The sequence below is a fragment of the Prunus dulcis genome, chromosome 5 (assembly GCF_902201215.1).
Source record: "Prunus dulcis chromosome 5, ALMONDv2, whole genome shotgun sequence".
Lineage (NCBI taxonomy): Eukaryota > Viridiplantae > Streptophyta > Magnoliopsida > Rosales > Rosaceae > Prunus > Prunus dulcis.
Window position 1 is genome coordinate 7,977,023 of NC_047654.1, and position 19,150 is coordinate 7,996,172.

The following is a 19,150-nucleotide window of genomic DNA, read 5'->3' on the forward strand; positions in this document are numbered from 1 at the left end:
TCTCTTGCTCTCTCAATGTGCAACAAAATTAAGGTGGTATGATTTATTGTTCAAAAATGGGCGTGGTGGTTTTTGGCTTATATTGGCTCTTGCGGAGCAAGTAACTATGTTACAATGAAACACAATAATGGGAATGAAGCCAAATGCCCATTTCTCCATCTTTTGCTGTCCCCCGCAAGCAAGAGTCGGATGACCAAAATTGTGCAGAATTACAATTTTTATTGCCTCTTTAGCGTTGGTCTTAAGATTTTGTTAAAAATCAAAACCGTAGCGTCCTTTTTCGAGGAAAAATTACCGTGCACTCTTTTAAGTCTTTTGCTACAGGGTAAAAAATAAAAATGAAAAATAAGAAGGAAGAACAGCCCTCGTTTTTCTTGGATCTTAAATAATGAGTCGGGAAATATTTTAGTGGTCCCTAATTACACAGGGAAACAAAATCAAGCTGCAACTTCTTCCTCCTTGGCAGCAAGCTGGTTCTGAATGTGCTGAGGAACAACATCGAACTTAGCTAATTGCATGGTATAGGATGCACGACCTTTTGTCATGCCCCGCAGTGTACTAACATATTGGAACATCTCTGCAAGAGGAACCAGCGCATCAACCACCTGCAAAAATACAGATTATTAGAAACATAATAGTAATTCGATTAGTAGGTGAAACAATTTGAAGGCTATCACATAATCCGATCATGGTCTTTAGACATACCTTGAGACCACCAGGTTTATCATTGAAGCTGTTGATCTGACCTCTCCTTGAGTTGAGATCACCAATCACATCTCCCAGATGTTCCTCAGGTGTAACAACTTCGACTTTCATTATCGGTTCAAGCATTTTCGGGGCAGCTTTCTTTATCCCCTCCCGGAAAGCTCCTCTGGCTGCCAATTGGAATGCCAACACACTTGAGTCAACATCATGGTAAGAACCATCAACTAGTACAGCGCGTACATCGACGACAGGAAAGCCTGCAAGCACACCGTTGCTCATACACTCCTCTAATCCTTTCATCACCCCAGGTACGTATTCTCTTGGCACAGCACCTCCCTTGATTTCACTCTTGAACTCGTATCCACTACCAGGCTCCATGGGTTCAAACCGCACGGTGATATCAGCAAATTGACCTTGTCCACCCGATTGTTTCTTGTGCACATACCTCGTTTCTGCAACCCTGGAAATACTTTCCCTGTAATTTACTTGGGGTGCTCCAACATTGGCTTCAACCTGTACAGATGAAGCAACCCCAGTTATGAAAATTCAAATCAGCAATACATCCAAAGTATTCATTCATTGAAAATTTTCAAGAAACCACAACATAGCATTTCAAGTGAAATCTAGAAAAGGATCACGTCTGTGTGCAAATCAGTTTCACAAAAACTCAAAAAGGTGTATAAAATGCTTGTCTGTAGGTAGGTGCAAACTAATATTTATACACACATAAATAAGTTGAAATTCTCTATGCAGGACCTCCCTCCTTTGCTAAAGGACGGAGTTTGTATCAATATTGTCAATCATAAATTGATAACATGTTGGCCCGTTTTGTTATTGACACATTATCGACAATGAATTGACATCTGTTCTTTAATAAAGAACGGAAGTCCTGTATATAGAATAACTGTATACATAAGATACAAGCATAACATAGGTGAGATTAAGCCAATATACCAAAACAGAAAACAAACACGAATAAAAACAACATCTAACATCTTTATGCTGGAAAATAAAGAATCAGAAATAACATGGAGTAGCAGATACAGACCTTGAATTCCCTTTTGAGCCGATCAACAATAATCTCAAGATGCAATTCTCCCATCCCTTCAATAACTGTCTGATTGATCTCTTCATCCCGTGAGAAGTGGAAAGAAGGGTCTTCTTGAGCAAGCTTAACCAAACCAGCTCCCATCTTATCAACATCAGCTTTAGTTTTGGGTTCAATTGCCACCTTAATTACAGGATCAGGGAAGTCCATTCTTTCAAGCACAATAGGATGCTCAGGGTCACTCAATGTTTCACCTGTAATGGTATCTTTTAGGCCTGCAAGCGCAACAATATCACCAGCTAAAGCTACCTTAACATCCTCCCTACTGTTTGCGTGCATTTCTAGAAGTCTACCAATCCTCTCCTTTTTTCCCTTGTTTGCATTCAGTACATAGGATCCAGCAGCTAGCTTTCCTGCATAGATTCTCACAAATGTAAGGGATCCCACAAATGGATCGCTCATGATCTTGAATGCTAGCCCAGCAAATGGTTCATCATCACTTGCAGCCCTCTCAATAATGATTTCTGGGTTATCTGCATCAGTCCCCTTCATTGGTGGCACGTCAAGAGGTGAAGGCAAATAATCCACGACAGCATCAAGCAAAGGTTGTACCCCCTTATTTTTAAAAGCTGAGCCACATAACACTGGCACAAAACTAATTGAGATGGTTCCCTTCCTAATTAATTTCTTAATGGTTTCTTCATCAGGTTCAACTCCTTCTAGATAGCCCTCCATAGCTTCATCGTCTAACTCAACAATGGTTTCTATCATCTGTGACCTATATTCTTGAGCCAGCTCCAGAAGATCAGATGGAATGTCCTCGTAAACAAATTTCGCACCCAACTCTTCTCCAGACCAAAGTATAGCTCTCATCTTCACGAGATCAATAACTCCCTTAAAATTATCTTCTGCACCTACTGGAATTTGAAGTACAAGTGGTTTGGCACCCAAGTTTGTCACTATCATGTCTCTTGTTCTGAAAAAGTTTGCTCCAAGACGATCCATTTTATTGACAAAGCAAATTCTGGGCACCCCATATCTATCAGCTTGTCTCCACACAGTTTCAGATTGAGGTTCCACACCAGCAACACTGTCAAACAAACATATAGCACCATCCAGTACTCTGAGAGCTCGCTCCACTTCAAGGGTGAAGTCGACATGGCCAGGAGTATCAATAATGTTAATCCTGTGTTTGTCCCAAAATGTTGTGGTTGCAGCAGAAGTTATGGTAATGCCTCTTTCTTGTTCTTGCTCCATCCAGTCCATAGTTGCTGTTCCTTCGTGCACCTCCCCTATTTTATAGTTTCTTCCAGTATAAAACAAAATCCGTTCAGTTGTAGTAGTCTTCCCCGCGTCTATGTGAGCCATAATTCCTATATTGCGATAATCTTCTAATGGCACTGCACGCTTTCCATCTGTCATACAGATAAACAAATAAAACATATTCAGCTCTGCTATGTCAGCTGATAAACTAACATTTCTACAAAAATCAAAAGCAAACTGAAAAAAGTACAAAGAGTTTTCAGGCACAGTTATAAAGTCAGTTAAAGAAACCCCAAGAAATGTATTATTATGGAGCACCGTTCAGTTATAACATGCCCTTGGAAAGACAGTAAAAACATTAATATTGTGTTCCCATCTAGCATCAAAGTAGCTAAATAAACATGGAGATGCTAACTCCCAGAATTGTTGGGAAGGGCATCATTGTGCACATTCCAAAAGATTGATTTCATATCATTATAAGTTCCAGAGACAATTAAATGGATGTCAAACTCATATGCATAGAACATTCAAATACTCTCCTTCAATAAACTTAAATTAAACTACAATACAGCAGGAAGACAATACGCTAATCGGGTTGCAAATTGACAATGAAGTCAGAGAAGTAGATAACAATGGAATACATAAACCATAGGGTCCATATCTTCTCAAGAAGACATATTAGAATAGCAAAGTCCTAAACAAAACATGAGGGTCATTTATTATAACTAAAAAGATCATGCTTTTGGTTATAAATATTCACTCTGATTCACTTAAACTAAGAACCAAAACAAAACGAATACAATCTCACAGAATAACCCAAATTCAACAACTTGGGCAATTGGGTACCCGGAAAACACTTTAAAGAACAAAAATTCAACAAGATAGTAGCAGTTAAAGAATAGAAAGAGATAGAACAGGAGGAGAAAAATACCATCCGCAGCCATAGCGACAACAGAGAGGTTTCTTCGGCTCTGTTGGCGTAAAATAGAGAGCTTTGAGGAGTTGGAACTGCTGAGCCGCACATTCCCAAAGAAGGGGGAAAGCGAAGATGAGGTGAGAGAAGAAGAGGGTCGGGGACGAAGACCCAGAAAGCGAGCTGGCGAGAGAGGAATGGCTGGCCTTGTCTGAGACCCATTGAAGCTGAAACTGTACACTCTCACTGACTCTGTAGCCATTTTTTCTTATCTGTTTGTGTGTGAGAGAGAAACAGAGAGAGAGAGAGAGAGGGAGAGGGACAAAGAGAGAGGTTCGTTGGGGGTGTTTTGGCGCCCTACCTGATATCACCCGTATGGGTTTGGGTTGTGGAAGCGTGGTGAGTTGGGGATAACGGAAAACCAAGAGGTGCTTGTGCGTTTGGGTCTTTAGGGAGCTTTCTGTCAGGACATTCTGGGCCTTAAGATAGTTTTGGAATTTCATAAATTTGAAGAATGAAAATGCACCAATAATTAAATATAAATACATAAATCAATGGAAGAATACTTTTGCCCTTCACCCCAATATACTACCTAACATAATTAATCTCCACATCATTTAGCTAAATTTTATATATTGAATTTTAAGTTTTCGAATATCTTTCTGTCATCGGCTAAACACAAAATCTTTTTCATCTTTAAAAAGAAAAATATCACTAAATTAAAAATTAGTTGATAAATTTCGACTAAATCAGAATAGGAAAGAAAATTCTAACCCTAATTTATTCATAATTGAATATAAAAACCAAGTATGACATGGAACTTTCATAAAGGAAAAAAAGTTATCAAATGAAACAAATGCAAACTACTTAGACCAACTCCAGCGGACAGCCCAGCCCGAGGCTAGGGGAGAAAAAAAGAAAAAAGAAGGTGTTCCAGCGTGCAGCCCAGGCCCGAGCCCAAGGTGGGACCCAGCAACCTGGGCTAGCCCGAGGGCAAGGTTGGCCCGAGTTCCAGCCCTAGTTTTGGTGCTGACGTCATTGCTACAGTGCTGCTACAGTCTGCAGTGCTACAATGATAATACAGTGTCTGGCGCTACAGTACCACTAAAAGTCCACGTATCGCACTCTGGGCTCTCCGATCAGATTTTTTTCTCCAATCCAACGGCAGCCAATTTTTGTGCAATAAAAAAATGAAAAAAATTGATTTTTTTTAAAAAAAAAAATACCAAAAAAATACTCTTCTATAAATACCAAAATTTTATCCGATTGAGATATGAATTTTATAATAAATATTGATATGTACGAACCCAAAAATATTATCCGAAAATATTATCTAAATTAATTATTTTTATTAAAAATTTTGTAAAAAAATAAAAAAATGAATAGTAATTGCCTTTAGCCATGGCAATGGGTGGAAACACAAAATACTATTTGCAAGGGCAGCCACTATTCACGTGAATAGTTGCTGCCCTAGCTCCACCCTTGCCATGGCTAAGGGCAAATGGGTGGAGTTGCTCTTAATCCAGCATAAAGGCTATCATCAGCCCATCATAATTTTCAACCAAAAAAAAAAAAGAAAAAAAAAAGAATACAGTGAACAGCGTGTCCTTTTTTATGTTACCTTTTAAAAAAAAAAAATGAAAATGTTAAATTAGTCTATTTTATTTTCTGCACAAAGAAAATAAATCTTGTTAAAAAATGTTAGCCTTGGAGGAGAACAAGGGCTGCGAAGCTGCCACGTATCTCAAATTAATATCCTAAGAAAATAGTGCTGGGATTGGGGTCCATGCAAAGTTGCAGTTAGGAGCAATGCACGTGTTCCGGTAAAGCCCATAACCCATCTCTAAGCCCCAAGCCCAACCCGCCTTCTTATTCCTCAGTCTCATCAGCCCACTTTCCATATTCTTCTTCAGTTCTTCTCCTTCAATTCTTCTCCAGTCTTTTGCAGTGATGACGTAACGCATAACCCACAAAAAGGTATTTGTTAGTTTCCTTTCTTTTCCTTTTTAAATTTGTTTAGAAGTTTATGGTTTTCTTGTTTGCTGTGTGAGTTTAGAATTGAAAACCTGCTGTGTTTCTGATTTGCTGATTGCTTGGTTCCTTATCTGTTTTTGGATATTGTGGGTTTTATTGCATTTGGTCTTGTGATAGATAATTCTGGTGATAATCTGCTATTAGGGTGCATTTGATTTGTTCCTGTTTTCTTACTGATAGAATGCCTATATTTTTTATTACTAATAATTGGGGAATTTGGTGGATGTAAGATGATGAATTTGGTTTGGCACACCCCAAATAGTGATCTTGGTTCTGCTCTTGCACATTAACATCAATGATTAACATTTGATCTTGTTTACTTCTTAGCTTGATAACTTATTATTTTGTTTCCATAGGAATTCATGTTAATATGGTTATACATGTTGTCTCATCATGATGTCAATGGATCTCTCTTTTATAAAACTATGGAAATAGAAAATGGGAAGTTCAGTTGGCTCTATCTTGTTTATTATTACAGAGATAAGCTCAAATGATGTCATCAGTTGCATTAGCTGCTTCAGCAAGTTTTGTACCATTCAATTCTAGGGCAAAGCACTTGGCTAGGCTATTTCCTGGTTTCTCGAGAAGATGTGGTGAGACCAACATATCATTATCTGCGAGTTCTCAACAGAAAGGATTTCGGTTTGCTGTGGCTTCCAGTGCATCCGGGACGAATGGAAATGTTGCAGAGATACCTGAAGCTGAAACTGCACCTCAATTATATTCTTGGCCAGATAAAAAGAGACCAAGGGTATGTATACTAGGTGGTGGGTTTGGAGGTCTATATACTGCTTTAAGACTAGAATCTTTGGAATGGCCTGATGACAGGAAACCTCAGGTGCTCCTTGTTGACCAGTCTGAACGCTTTGTTTTTAAGCCAATGCTGTATGAGCTTCTGTCTGGAGAAGTAGATGCATGGGAGATAGCTCCTCGTTTTTCGGATTTGCTGGCAAATACAAGTGTGCTGTTTTTTCAAGACAAGGCCAAACTATTATATCCCTCTGATCATTTGGAAGTGAATGGACCTACGCAATCCAGTTGTGGGGGATCTGTGCTGCTTGAAAGTGGTCTCCTTGTTGAATATGACTGGCTAGTTCTTGCTTTGGGAGCTGAAGCTAAGCTTGATGTTGTACCAGGAGCAATAGAGTTCGCATTGCCATTCTCCACCCTGGAGGATGCTCGTAAAGTTGATCAGAAGTTAAGAACATTGGAGAGGAGGAACTTCCGTAAAGAATCTGCCATTCGTGTGGCTGTGGTTGGTTGTGGTTACTCTGGAGTTGAGTTAGCTGCCACCGTATCAGAGAGACTGCAGGATAGAGGTACAGTACAAGCAATTAATGTGGAAACCACAATCTGCCCGAATGCCCCACCTGGCAATAGGGAAGCTGCAATTAAAGTTCTCTCATCCAGGAAAGTTGAACTTCTGTTGGGTTATGTTGTCCGTTGTATTCGTAGAGATGTTGATCTGGAAGCTTCAGAAAAGCCAACAAAGAGCATAGGTGTTGCTCAACATGATTCTGAGAAATATATATTGGAACTTCAACCTGCTCAAAGGGGGTTACAAAGTCAAACTGTGGAAGCAGATATTGTATTATGGACTGTTGGGAATAAATCTCTTCTTCCTAAGCTGGAACCCCGTGACAGGCCCTATGACCTTCCCTTAAATGCCCGGGGACAAGCCGAAACAGATGAAACTCTTCGTGTTAACGGCCACCCACGCATATTTGCAGTTGGTGATTCTTGTGCTTTAAGGGAATCCAGTGGAAGGCTTCTTCCTTCGACCGCACAGGTTGCTTTTCAGCAAGCGGACTTTGCTGGATGGAATCTGTGGGCTGCAATCAATGACCGTCCTCTTTTGCCATTTAGGTTTCAGAATTTAGGTGAGATGATAACTCTGGGGAGAAATGATGCAGCCATCTCTCCAAGTTTCATTGAGGGGCTAACTTTAGAAGGTCCTATTGGCCATACTGCGAGGAAATTAGCGTACTTGATTCGATTACCAACTGATGAGCATAGGCTTAAAGTAGGAATCAGCTGGCTCACAAAATCTGCCATAGATTCTGTTGCATCAATACAGAGCACCCTGACCAAGGTTCTCTCAGACTCATAAACTATGGTTCAATGGTTGTAAAGGATCTGATTGCTGGTAAAATAACTGTTACCATTTATCGTTTTATTATAATTTATATATAAAAAAAATGATGTGTAGAACAGTTTTATATCTAGTAATAGAACAACTGATTGATCTGTATTTATTGACAAGTCCCTGTCATGCCTTGCAAACTTTGTTACTCCAAACGCTGCCTAACATAGATTTCCCCTGAAGCCCCCGCCAATTTTACCCTAGCTCAAGGTACAGAATGTAGAAATTTAGATGCCACTAATTTATGCTAAGCAAGAGGTGCATGAATTGTAGAAACTTTGTTACCTCAAAACCAGCTGCATGAATTGTAGCCTTAAATTAAATGGTTTACTTTCTGACCGTCAATGAGGACCAAGAAGCAGAGTCTTATATTTCAAATCAAAGAGTTTAACATTCGTTTCATGAAAATGAATGAGAAAAGGGCCCAGGCATGTCATTCTTTAACCTTATCGGCACGCAAAAGCCGTATATCCATGAGTCATATCATCCTGTTATGATCTCAATTGACGTGAAAAATAAGCTTCTTGCTTGGGGTTTGTTTCAGATTTTTTGTTTGTAATTTTTCATATGAAATCAGAACATAAAATAAAAAAACCCCAAAAAACTTACAGCTATATTCATTCAGGTGTGGTATGTATCTGGCCATTTACATCCCAATATTCCACAATCCAAAAGGAAATGACTTCTACAAAAACATTGAGTTGATCTTCTTTACTAGAACACTCGATCACACACACGTAATCCAAAAGCAACTTCCCACCCTCACACATTTCTAGCAGCTTTTATATCAAATGATTATGTTTTCCATCAGGTTGTTACATGGATTTGACAGCAGCTAAGAGACCAAAATATTGGGGCTTATTTTTCTTGAGTGCCAAGAAAATTTGTTTCCCTTATATACCTTTCCAGAGAACCAAACAGAATCTAAGGCAAGGCAGCTTTAGATGAGGCATAGCTGTTGATGAGTGCCAAAGCATTGCTTGTCAGATGTGCAACATTCACTGTGTACCTACGGACAACAGCCTCCACCCTGCCTCTCAGATGATGCTCTTCAAACCCATCCATGCAGGTGTCCTCATCTGTCAACGCAGCACTAACCCATGTTTGAATATCACTCATTTGAAACCAGAAATTTGAGCCTCTAACTACATGACCAAGCTCATCCAAGGACTGTTGAAGCTCGTCGATAGCGTCACCAATCTCCTCCATACAATCAAGCACTGCTGCAGTCTCTATAGGCTTCAAACCATGGATTTCTGACAACCTTCTCATTATCACAGAACTTTCTTGGGTGGCTGCAAGGGTCACATTGAGTGCAGTATGAGCTAGTATTTTCGGGTCGGTCTTGATCTTTCCGGCATAGATTGAGAGGCTGTGGTAGCACAATCTAGGATAAATTGTGACACTGCATGATCTTTTTATGTATTGAGTGTTTGTTTTGCCAGTGGCTGTGCAGGGGTTTATGTGATTGAATAATTGGAGAATATGCAGAGCTAATAGTAGTGCAGGCATAAGATAACCTTCCATAGGTGAAGTTTGAGAGCTTGATGAATTTGTAGACCAAAGCAAAGGGTTCTCTGATTATATATAGAAAAGCTAAAGCTTTGTGGTTCCCACTTATTGGGAGGAAAATGTTTTGATGAGATGGATTCTAGGAAAATTTCAAAGGCATCTAGTTCTGAATGTGTTCCCCTTTTGGACATAGTGATAACTCAATCACTAAAAATTTGGAAAATGGTAGAGGCCAAACATAAAATCATCAATATTAATTTTTAATTATCTTCATTTGTTTTTTAGCACATTCATTTTCCATAAAATAAAAAATAAACAATAAAAAACTACATAAATATATTGACTAAGTGAAAATAAGACACGTAATGCATCGCACTGACAGATACTTTGCCGTTAATCCTACTCAAGATTTAGCAGCAGAGAATCGTGCACGTTTCTAATTGGGGTTTGAAGTCGGTCATTGCAAATTGCCCAATTGCTTTCTCTAAACATTGTTCTCTTGGACATAAAAAGAATTTTAAAAGTGATTGAATGGGATGTGTTTCACTTAATTTGGATTCATAAGTACGGGATAGCTAATTCTGTTAATTTTTTTCAATAATGCAACAATTTAATCATGCTCTTGATTACCTGATGCTGATAAATCCCATGCAGAGAGCAAGAGATCAGAAAGAAGAATTGCTTTTTTTTTTCTTTTTTCTTTTATCATTATAAACGATAGTCTAAACTAGAAAATTTTGATTGATCATATATATCCTAATATGAGAGACAATAACTTTAATCTTCTTTCTTAATTACCCCATCAAACCCCTAAGAAAGGTGGGATTTGATCTTATCCTTGGCTTTGTGTATGAGGACAAATGACTTTTTCTGAACCAGCTGACTGTATCTGCAGTAACTATGCTGATAGGAAAGAACATACAAAGTCTGGTAGAACAAATCCCAAATGGATCTCTTTTGTGAATAAAAAAAGACAAGCTCTAGCTGCAAATTTGGCTAAGCATGTTTCTTTTTTCTTTTTTTTAATTAGCTTGGTATCACCAAAACCATGTCTTGAGAATACAGTATTGTACAGTGGTTATATACCTCTAAACCCTGATGAATTACAGTCTAACAGTATTTTTTTAGCGGAACTTTGACGGTATGATGATAAATATTATAAATTAAAAAATCAAACCAGTAAACAGTAAGCATCTGCAGCTAAGAGTTGGAATTTGAATGGGATTTGTACTCTAAAATTAATGAAGGAGCATAAAACATTCAAAAGTTAGGCACATAGAGTGTGATTTACTGCACCCTTCTGTTCTGCCTCCCTTTTCCTTTAATATTGATGTTATGGTATTGGTAATGTGTCGATATCATTGTCAATAACAAAACACATTATCAATATTATTATCTAAAATATCAATACAAAATCCGTCATTTTAACAAAGAAGGAAAGTACATACATGTTATATCCATGGCAGATGATCTTCACATGACATTGTCCACAAGTCACTTTTATGGGGACTAAGGATGTATTTAGACCTTCAATTAATTAATGGTTCCCAATTCATATATGTAAGTAAGTGGCTTCCCACCGTGGTCTCTGTCAACCCACTAATCTCCAAGATCAATTACCAAATGGAACTTTCTCCTTTGCCCTCATCTTCCTTTCCATGCTCAATCAATATGACTAGGCTGATTCTTCTTAAGCTTAATTAGGCACTTTGGTACTATTTCAAGCACACATCTAATCAGAAGCACTTTTGCTGATTCCCGAATGTTTCAACTTTCAAGTAAAAAAACTTAATCAACATGTCCCATCTCATCCCATTCACGAAAGGATAAGGCTCCCTCAAATTTTATATTTCATCTTTGGAAGATTTGCATTCATAACACGAGATTTGGTCGTCCAAAGATCACATTGAAAATGATGCTTGCCATTGCTTTAACCACCGTCCCTTGCCTTTCCTTGGCATGATGAGCTTTCGTGTGTTACTTTGTGTTATATATATAAATATATATGATTTACCACACAATAATGGAACCCACATGGATTTGTATTGTGTGGAACAGACAATAAACCGACAAGAAGATTCCAGGAAGTGCTTTCTAGAAAAGCTAAAAGCCAAATCTGTGTATATCATCATATCAGATTTGAAAGAAAGCTAAATGAGTGATGCTTAGCTCATCCAGGTGAACGTGAAAATCAGGTTGTGAACTCATATTCTTCCAGTTTGAGTTCAACAGAGTTCAAATTGATGACTGATTTTATAAGTAGATATTTAAAAAGACACCAAAAAAAAAAAAAAAAAAAAAACAGAGTCCATATATTTCACAAGACAGAAGATCTTGGTACAAAACTTTAGACCTTAGAGATTGGTTCATTTTACACATCAACCAACAAGAACAAGACTTTCTAAGACAAGATCTAAACCAGGCACAAACCCTACTAATACCATGTCACATTTACATTATACAACCAGACAAAATCAAAACCTAAGGCTGCTTGGCAGCTGAGGCTGCCTTGTGTTTTGCAGCAAAGCGATTAACCAGGGCTAATGCATTGCTAGTAACCTGAGCAACATTATTGACCCTTCTTGTTATAGCTGTCTTTATATTCCCATCCATGAAACGACCAGAAAACCCATCAAGACAAGTGCTTTCATCAGTGAGAGCAGCACTAACCCAAGTCTCCACATTGCTCATGTGCCACATGAAGTCCTGGCCAAAGGCTCTACCGGTCTGGCCAAGTTCCCTAACCGATTGGCGAAGCCGGTCGACGCTATCACCCACGTTCTCTATGCAGTCTTTCACAGCTCTGTACTCCCTGGGCTTGATCCCCCTGACTCTAGTCAACTTGGCCACATAAGATTGAGCCGACCGCACCCGGGCTAGGCTCACTGTCAAAGCAGTTTGAGCTAACTGTCTTTCACTTTGTCCGATGGCACTTGCGTAGCCTGCAAGGCTTTGAACACACAGTGCAGGATAATCAGTGGCCCTGCATGAGGCTTTGATGAAAGCTGTGGCGCTTGAGTGTCTGGCAATGGTGGAGTCTGCTGCACCAAACATGTGAAGAACATGGAAGAGAACCAAAAAGGAAAGGCCAAGACCAAGTCTTGTCATGTCCGCAAAGATATGGAAAGGGACAAGGGGATTTGAAAGGCATGGAAAATAAAAACAGAGAGTGAGTTATATAGAGAGAATTTTAGAAGTTTTTTTTAAAATCTTCCTTGGAGAGTAAATAAAAGTGGTCACATGCCTCGTTTTCTTTTAGCTGCTTCTACTGCCTTCCGTTTATTTTTCTCTTTAGTCTCTTTATTGTTCTTCACTTTTTTTCCACCCTGTTTGGTTGCAAGGAATTTAAGATCACCAGTTTTCTTCGGTTAAATCCTCATCTTCTCATCTCCTCTACTGTATGAAGTTTGGAGTAAATGTAAGCCTAACCCTTTTAAATTCCAAAGCACCTAATCTACTTTATCTCATTGATTTCAATAGGGTTTGGGCCAAAAGCATAATCAAAGTAAAATTTGGCCAACAGAAATTAGTCTAGTGTTGAAATACTGTCAAATGGCTGAAACTTGTGTGATTTTCCACCTAACAATTAGTCAATAATAAAATTTGGCCAACAGAAATTAGTCTAGTGTTGAAATACTGTCAAATGGCTGAAACTTGTGTGATTTTCCACCTAACAATTAGTCAATAATTAATTGAAGAGTAATAATAACTATATTATTAAGCAACTTGCAGATCATGATACAAAAGGGCTAATAACTATATACATATATTATTGATAGATAGTACTAAATGGCAACTTTCTCAAAACCCTATTGCATACTATATTACCCACCTTCATCTAAGTGCACAGTACACAGAGAAAAAAGTGATGATACATTCTGCAAAAGTCTACAGGTCGTTGTTTGAGAACGAAACCCAGCTAGGGCACTGACTGAGGCACTTAGAAATTAATAAACAAGGCCAAGGTTGTGGACGTCGCATAATCTCAAGTGCGTAAAGTATATCAAAGATAAATTAAATCCTCAAAGCCTATTTGGGACTGCTTCTGCAGGAAGCACTTCTATTTGAAGAACGTTGAAATTTTATTCATATAACCCCTTAAGTCTTTGTAACTAGCATCGTTACTTGTTCCTCAAGTGCTTTCTCAGTCATTGTACTACTAGTGTTTGTAATTCTTTGGTTCTTTAGTTCTACCTACACTTATTCAAACCGAGTAGTGGCAAGCGCGTACTCAATCTGCACCCCGTAAAATGCCAAAAAACCGCACAAAAGGACATTATTTCACACTTAAATCTTGACCAATCATTGTGGCTGGATTTGTGTGCAAACAGTTGTGCAAAATCTTCAGATGCTATTTTCTACCCTAAGTTGTTCTCGCACCTAATTATAGAGGGAGGAAACTAAGGCATAGTTCTGTTCCAAGTTTCAAGCATAGACTTCTTACACGACCAACCAATAGCCTCCAAGAGCAATCTCTCTAATAGAAAGATTGCTTGGCATACATGTGAAAAAAGCAGAAACTCCTGTGCCACACATTGTACTGCATTTCATTTTATGCCTGTTAAATGCTTTCCAAATCAGTGACCACTTTCCAATAATCACTGGTTCTCAAGGAATCAAAAGGACATCCATTGTCAGCTTCTATGAATTAATCAACTACCAACATGAAAACATCAAAAATAAAAATAAAAACGATAAATTACAAAGTTGTTTTGCTAAACAAGAAAGTTAAAGACAATGACTCCATAACCATTGTTTCACTGAATACACATCAATAGATTATGACTTCACACTTGATTTAGCCTTATTTAATTTGTTGTTAAATCAGTCTCATCCTACGGTATGATGATTCTGATTTTTGTGATTTCTCCATTATAGTAGAAAGATCTAGGATGTAACTTTATGTATATTATTGCATATAAAAACATTTATTGATACAATAGTACTCCCAATGTTTTACAATTTCCCATTTTTTTTCGTAGTCTAAAAACATAATCTACTGAATGTAGTGTGGCAACACAATATGGACAATCAAAGTCAGAAAAACTTCGTCTAAGAGACTAATCAACCGCTTAATATTTACCACCTCAGCACTAAACTGTCATGTACTTGAGAACAGCCCCACGAAGCTTTTCCATGAAATCAGCTGCTTGCTTCTGCAAGTCATAATTTAACATTATATAGATCTTCAGATTTTAATTCACCATGGATGCAGTTACAGTTACTGAATAAGATTTAACTTTTTTTTTTTTTTTTTTTTGGGTGCGTCTGTGTCAAGAATTCTTCAACTATAGGAGTTCAAATAGTATATAGGATAAGTGGACCAGTGATTGGTGTACTTAGATGCAAAGAAGATTTTTACCTCTACGAGAAGTTGAATTCGGGTACAAATGAAGAGACCAAAATAAAGTTACGTTTGATTAAGTTTCACAACAGCAAACCTCTTGCACTTTTTCCTCTAAATCCTCTCTATGTGAACTCTTCTCAGGCCAACTCAAGCAAGTAACCCGATGTGTCTAGACAAGAGTGGATCAGTCCAACAAAGTAGCAATCGTTTTATAATTTCTGCATACTAGGTTAGCATTCAGGCAGTTTTTTCTTAATACAAAAACTGACTTTTGGTTCATCAATTAGCGGGGGACAGAAGAAGGAACTAAATTGCATTTTTTAAGTTGAGTACGTAACTAAGAGAAAGTGCTGCTTTAGATATTCTACCTTCACTTGCAGTAGTTTAAAATTTCATCAGAACATCCACTACCCTATTTTTCTGGTACTAAAAAAATGGTCCCACAGCTAGTGAGTAATAGCATGTTAAAGGTGAAAATTTTATGTTTTGTAAGGGAACTTGCAATGTATCTGCCTCAAGTCGAAATTACAAACAAAGAATGAAATGAATTATCTCAGGCAATATGAAAGAAGTTTTCCCAAGGTGATTTACCTGGTTGCCCTTGTGTGCATTTGCAATGTTTTCATCAAGAAGTGTCAAGAAGGATCTATTAAGTTCATTGCGCTCAACCATCTCTAGTAACTGCATTGTCAAGGATAATTTAGTTGAGCAATACAAATTACATAACTGTTAAACTTCATTGCTTCATGAGTGAAAAGAGCAGCACATACAGTTGCTTTTACATCCTTTGAAGTCAAGACTTTGGTTAGACTCTGCTTTGCTTTAATGAGGTCAGTTTGCATTTTGTCATATGCCTCTGTAACAGAGAATGGAGCATTTTAGTAAGCAGGTAAGAACACCAAGTCTTTATCAGAAACGTTTGTGAAATTAAACAGACCTGTTCCTTCCTGCAGGGCTTTCTGCAATGCTTCCAACTCAATCAATCTATCCTCTATATCCTAGAAAAATCATCAGCAAACCGAACGTATAGTTTCAGTGAGGAGCCTGATTGTATAGTTTCAGAAATTGACCCAAATAGATAGTTTCAGTGAGGAACCTGAGTTTTTGAAACAGCAAACCGAAGCTGACCTAGCTCATATTGAAGGTGTGAGAAAAATTCCTTGTCCAATCTGCATATAACATATGTAAGGGGAAAAGAATGGAAGTAAGGCAGAAGTTCATGGACAAAAATTACAAAAGATATGTATAATGCTCATTGAGAGAGTAAATTCCCAAATGGCAAGACAATAAGGAGATAAATTGAAGTGCAATAAGAATGGTCAATGGTAAATGCTATTGCCATTTTAAGCTAATAGCACTTCCTTCCTTTAAGAAGGAAGAACAAGAGTGGAAGACGATGGGTTTAAGGGTTCAAAATTCAGTAGTAGTTCATCTAACTTAAGAAAATTAAATATCAAAAAGTAAATGCAAAAAATATTGATAACTGCATTTTCTGAATGAAATGACTTCCTAATTATTGTCAGTTCTCAACTAGCCGTGGAGCATATCGCCTAGAATTGAAAAACCTACACTTCATGTGGTATATGGATCTTAACCATTCATTATATTAGGTCCATATATGTTCCATGTTTGAATCCCAATATCCCACACTGAAAAAATGAAGATCTCCGGCTAGTATGTGAGCTCTTGCGCACCCTTCCCTTGTAAGCTGATTTTTGCAAGCGCAAGTTCTACCCTATGCTCCTATCATCTGACATGCAGCTCGAATGTACCCTGTGGAGCTGATGGAAAATTGAGATTGATACAACTCCAACAAGTAAAGATTGTGTAACCATCGACTGACAATATTCTCCATCACACCAACATTTCTATTTCTAAGCTATATGCAATAGAACCAAACATAGACACCGAAAATGTGAGCTGCCATCATTTTTAACATTCATTTAAGCTTCTCCTCAAACAGTTGCCATGCATTTCCTACTTTGCCATTCTCTTCAGGCTTCACACAGAAATGGGTTTAAACTTTAAAGCACTAACCGTTGCCTCAACCTCGAAATCTCGAACTCAATTTCCCGTGCCTCAGTGTTCAGAAAGTACTCGATCAACTCCTCTGCAGTATCCGGCGCAGCCCGAGACTAAAAAACAATCAAACACAAAATACAAACACAGTAACTTAAAAATGATTTCTTTAGCAACAAAAAAAGGCCCAATTCATGAAAATTCAAAACCCATTTCTCAAATTACTTCTCTAAGAGCTCTACGGCGCTCTTTTTCTTCAATGACTTGGCGCTCGAAGGCTTCTCGAGCATCGGCGTCTCTTTCCAGCCGCCTCTTGAACTCTATTCGGGCCAAATGGCCCGTCTGCGGCGGCCCCAATACACCTTCTGGGTCCTTCCTTAGATTAATTCAAACAAATATTAAATTCGAAAAAAAAAAAACTGAAGAATTGATTAAAAAAAATATACTAAATTCCATGCTTTGAATTTCCATGAAATTTTTGAGAAGCAGAGTTTGAAGGTACCCATCCAATGCAGGAAATTCTTGTAGGCCTCGAACTACGCGGTGTCGGCCTTGTAAGTAAGGCTGAGCTGGTGGTAGCGATGCCAATGCTTAGAGCGGCCATTGGTTTTGAAGCGCTCTGCTCAGCCTCTGGTTTCTGCTATCTGGTTTTGTATTGTTATCCGTTTGGGTGGCACAGAAGGTAAATAGAACGATGTTTATGGCGGGAAACACAACCGTTATCTGCACTCTCTCCACCACCGACCCAGGTTCAATCATTTAGCATGTCCAGCGCATGCCACCAACCCGGGCAAAAGGCCCCCTGCCAGCCCAAAAGACCCTCCAGCGCACGACATGCAGCCCGGGCAAGCCCTGATTCTCACCAACCTGGGCAAGTCCAAAGGTGCTGATGTCATGCTTCACGGAGCGAAAAAAATATTTTTAATTTTCAAAAGAAAAACAAAAAATTATGGATGTTTTTCCTATAAATACATAACAATTTTATTCACTTTCCACACTAAATCCTTATACTAACTCTTCTCCTTCCAATATTTGTAAATTGTATTTTTTTTTTTCTTGCATTTGTAAATTGTTTATATTTTCTTTCATATTTATATTTTTCTTGCATAATCATTTTATTTCTTGCATTTCTAAATTGTTTATATTTTGTTGCATAATATCTTCTTTTTTTCTTGCCCTTGCCTTAGCCTTTTGGGGTGGAACCAAAAAAGACAAGGGCTGCCACTACCTTTGCCTTTTAGGGTGAACTTGCTCTTAGAAGCATTTTTGCGTATCCTCTTGATTTGTTTTGGCTTTAATTTGAGTTTTAAGTTTTAGGTAGCTTTAATTTGGGTCTCACTTTGTAAAGTAATTGAGGTCCCATACACACAAAACTCTCTCTAAAGACCATTAGAAAAATGAAAATTGAATGATGAACTATGGGGACTAGGCCTGATTTTTGGACGGATCAAATCGGAATAATAGGATTTCAATCCCAACTCATAAAATGTCCTCCTAATTTTGTTTTTAAAAAATATCAAAAATTTCAACATTCATTACTATTCGAAAAAGTCAAAAAAATTTCGAATTTTTCAGCAAATTTTAAAGTTACATATTTTAGTGTTCCTTAAAAATTAGTTCAAGATTTTGAATATGACAAACAATTTAAAAGGAAATGATTGTCTCAAAATTGAAAAACTCATACCAAAAGTCCAAAGAAACTATCTTGAATTCTAATATATTGTTATTCTTCATGGAATAACTTGTCTACATTTCTTTGGTTATTAGATCCTTTTTCTTTCGCGTTGAAATTAAGGTATAATGAGAATATCTAATGGTTTTCTAGTTGGTCATTTTCACATGTTCATACTTCTAATCATTAAACTAAAACCTAAACCAAGCCCAAGTGAGTCAAGGTCAAACTTCAAAGTTCTTCGAAGCTCCTAAATTTAACCCACAAAAAACAAACGCTAAAATCTAAAACTTAGACTTGGTCTCACTCAAAACATTTCCTAGAAGAAAAAGAAAAGTCATTCATATATTTAAATTTGATCAAATAACATTTCGTCAAACCGAATAAAGGAGATCCATGAAATAAGACTCTTTTGATTGTTACAGTAAAAGGATCACTTAGTTTTCTGCTTTGTTTGTGTGTTCTTCTCATTGCAAAAAATATATATATATATA

General features: G+C 37.8%; 5 protein-coding genes across 5 annotated transcripts; 1 reads left to right on the forward strand and 4 right to left on the reverse strand.

Moving 5' to 3' along the window:
* Positions 1–199: 199 nt before the first annotated feature.
* LOC117628327 (elongation factor G-2, chloroplastic) lies at positions 200–4,368 on the reverse strand. Its single transcript, XM_034360746.1, has 4 exons — positions 3,948–4,368; positions 1,754–3,168; positions 706–1,218; positions 200–605 (listed from the first exon to the last, which is right to left on the reverse strand). The coding sequence occupies exons 1-4, from the start codon at positions 4,189–4,191 to the stop codon at positions 438–440; spliced, it is 2,340 nt and encodes a 779-aa protein (XP_034216637.1). The 5' UTR covers positions 4,192–4,368; the 3' UTR covers positions 200–437.
* A 1,406-nt stretch (positions 4,369–5,774) lies between these two features.
* On the forward strand, positions 5,775–8,218 carry LOC117628767 (alternative NAD(P)H-ubiquinone oxidoreductase C1, chloroplastic/mitochondrial). Its single transcript, XM_034361291.1, has 2 exons — positions 5,775–5,906; positions 6,442–8,218. The coding sequence occupies exon 2, from the start codon at positions 6,454–6,456 to the stop codon at positions 8,071–8,073; it is 1,620 nt and encodes a 539-aa protein (XP_034217182.1). The 5' UTR covers positions 5,775–5,906; positions 6,442–6,453; the 3' UTR covers positions 8,074–8,218.
* A 476-nt stretch (positions 8,219–8,694) lies between these two features.
* Positions 8,695–9,820, reverse strand: LOC117628770 (21 kDa protein). The gene has a single exon (XM_034361294.1). It carries the CDS (start codon positions 9,631–9,633, stop codon positions 9,031–9,033), a length of 603 nt encoding a protein of 200 aa, XP_034217185.1. The 5' UTR covers positions 9,634–9,820; the 3' UTR covers positions 8,695–9,030.
* A 2,089-nt stretch (positions 9,821–11,909) lies between these two features.
* Positions 11,910–12,950, reverse strand: LOC117628769 (21 kDa protein). Its single transcript, XM_034361293.1, has one exon. It carries the CDS (start codon positions 12,724–12,726, stop codon positions 12,100–12,102), a length of 627 nt encoding a protein of 208 aa, XP_034217184.1. The 5' UTR covers positions 12,727–12,950; the 3' UTR covers positions 11,910–12,099.
* A 1,556-nt stretch (positions 12,951–14,506) lies between these two features.
* Positions 14,507–17,632, reverse strand: LOC117628768. The gene is made up of 8 exons (XM_034361292.1): positions 17,487–17,632; positions 17,210–17,356; positions 17,003–17,100; positions 16,062–16,134; positions 15,903–15,963; positions 15,736–15,821; positions 15,557–15,646; positions 14,507–14,774 (listed from the first exon to the last, which is right to left on the reverse strand). Exons 1-8 carry the CDS (start codon positions 17,586–17,588, stop codon positions 14,712–14,714), a joined length of 720 nt encoding a protein of 239 aa, XP_034217183.1. The 5' UTR covers positions 17,589–17,632; the 3' UTR covers positions 14,507–14,711.
* Between the last annotated feature and the right edge of the window lie 1,518 nt (positions 17,633–19,150).

Coding starts and splice junctions, on each gene's coding strand:
- LOC117628327 (XM_034360746.1), bottom strand. CDS start 4,191: ATGGCTACAGAGTCAGTGAGAGTGTACAGTTTCAGCTTCAATGGGTCT. Junction 3,169..3,947: donor TGTCGCTATGGCTGCGGATG/GTATTTTTCTCC, acceptor TCTGTATGACAG/ATGGAAAGCGTGCAGTGCCA. Junction 1,219..1,753: donor GGCTCAAAAGGGAATTCAAG/GTCTGTATCTGC, acceptor TCATCTGTACAG/GTTGAAGCCAATGTTGGAGC.
- LOC117628767 (XM_034361291.1), top strand. CDS start 6,454: ATGATGTCATCAGTTGCATTAGCTGCTTCAGCAAGTTTTGTACCATTC.
- LOC117628770 (XM_034361294.1), bottom strand. CDS start 9,633: ATGGAAGGTTATCTTATGCCTGCACTACTATTAGCTCTGCATATTCTC.
- LOC117628769 (XM_034361293.1), bottom strand. CDS start 12,726: ATGACAAGACTTGGTCTTGGCCTTTCCTTTTTGGTTCTCTTCCATGTT.
- LOC117628768 (XM_034361292.1), bottom strand. CDS start 17,588: ATGGCCGCTCTAAGCATTGGCATCGCTACCACCAGCTCAGCCTTACTT. Junction 15,964..16,061: donor TTGCTGTTTCAAAAACTCAG/GTTCCTCACTGA, acceptor TGATTTTTCTAG/GATATAGAGGATAGATTGAT. Junction 14,775..15,556: donor ATGCACACAAGGGCAACCAG/GTAAATCACCTT, acceptor TATGACTTGCAG/AAGCAAGCAGCTGATTTCAT.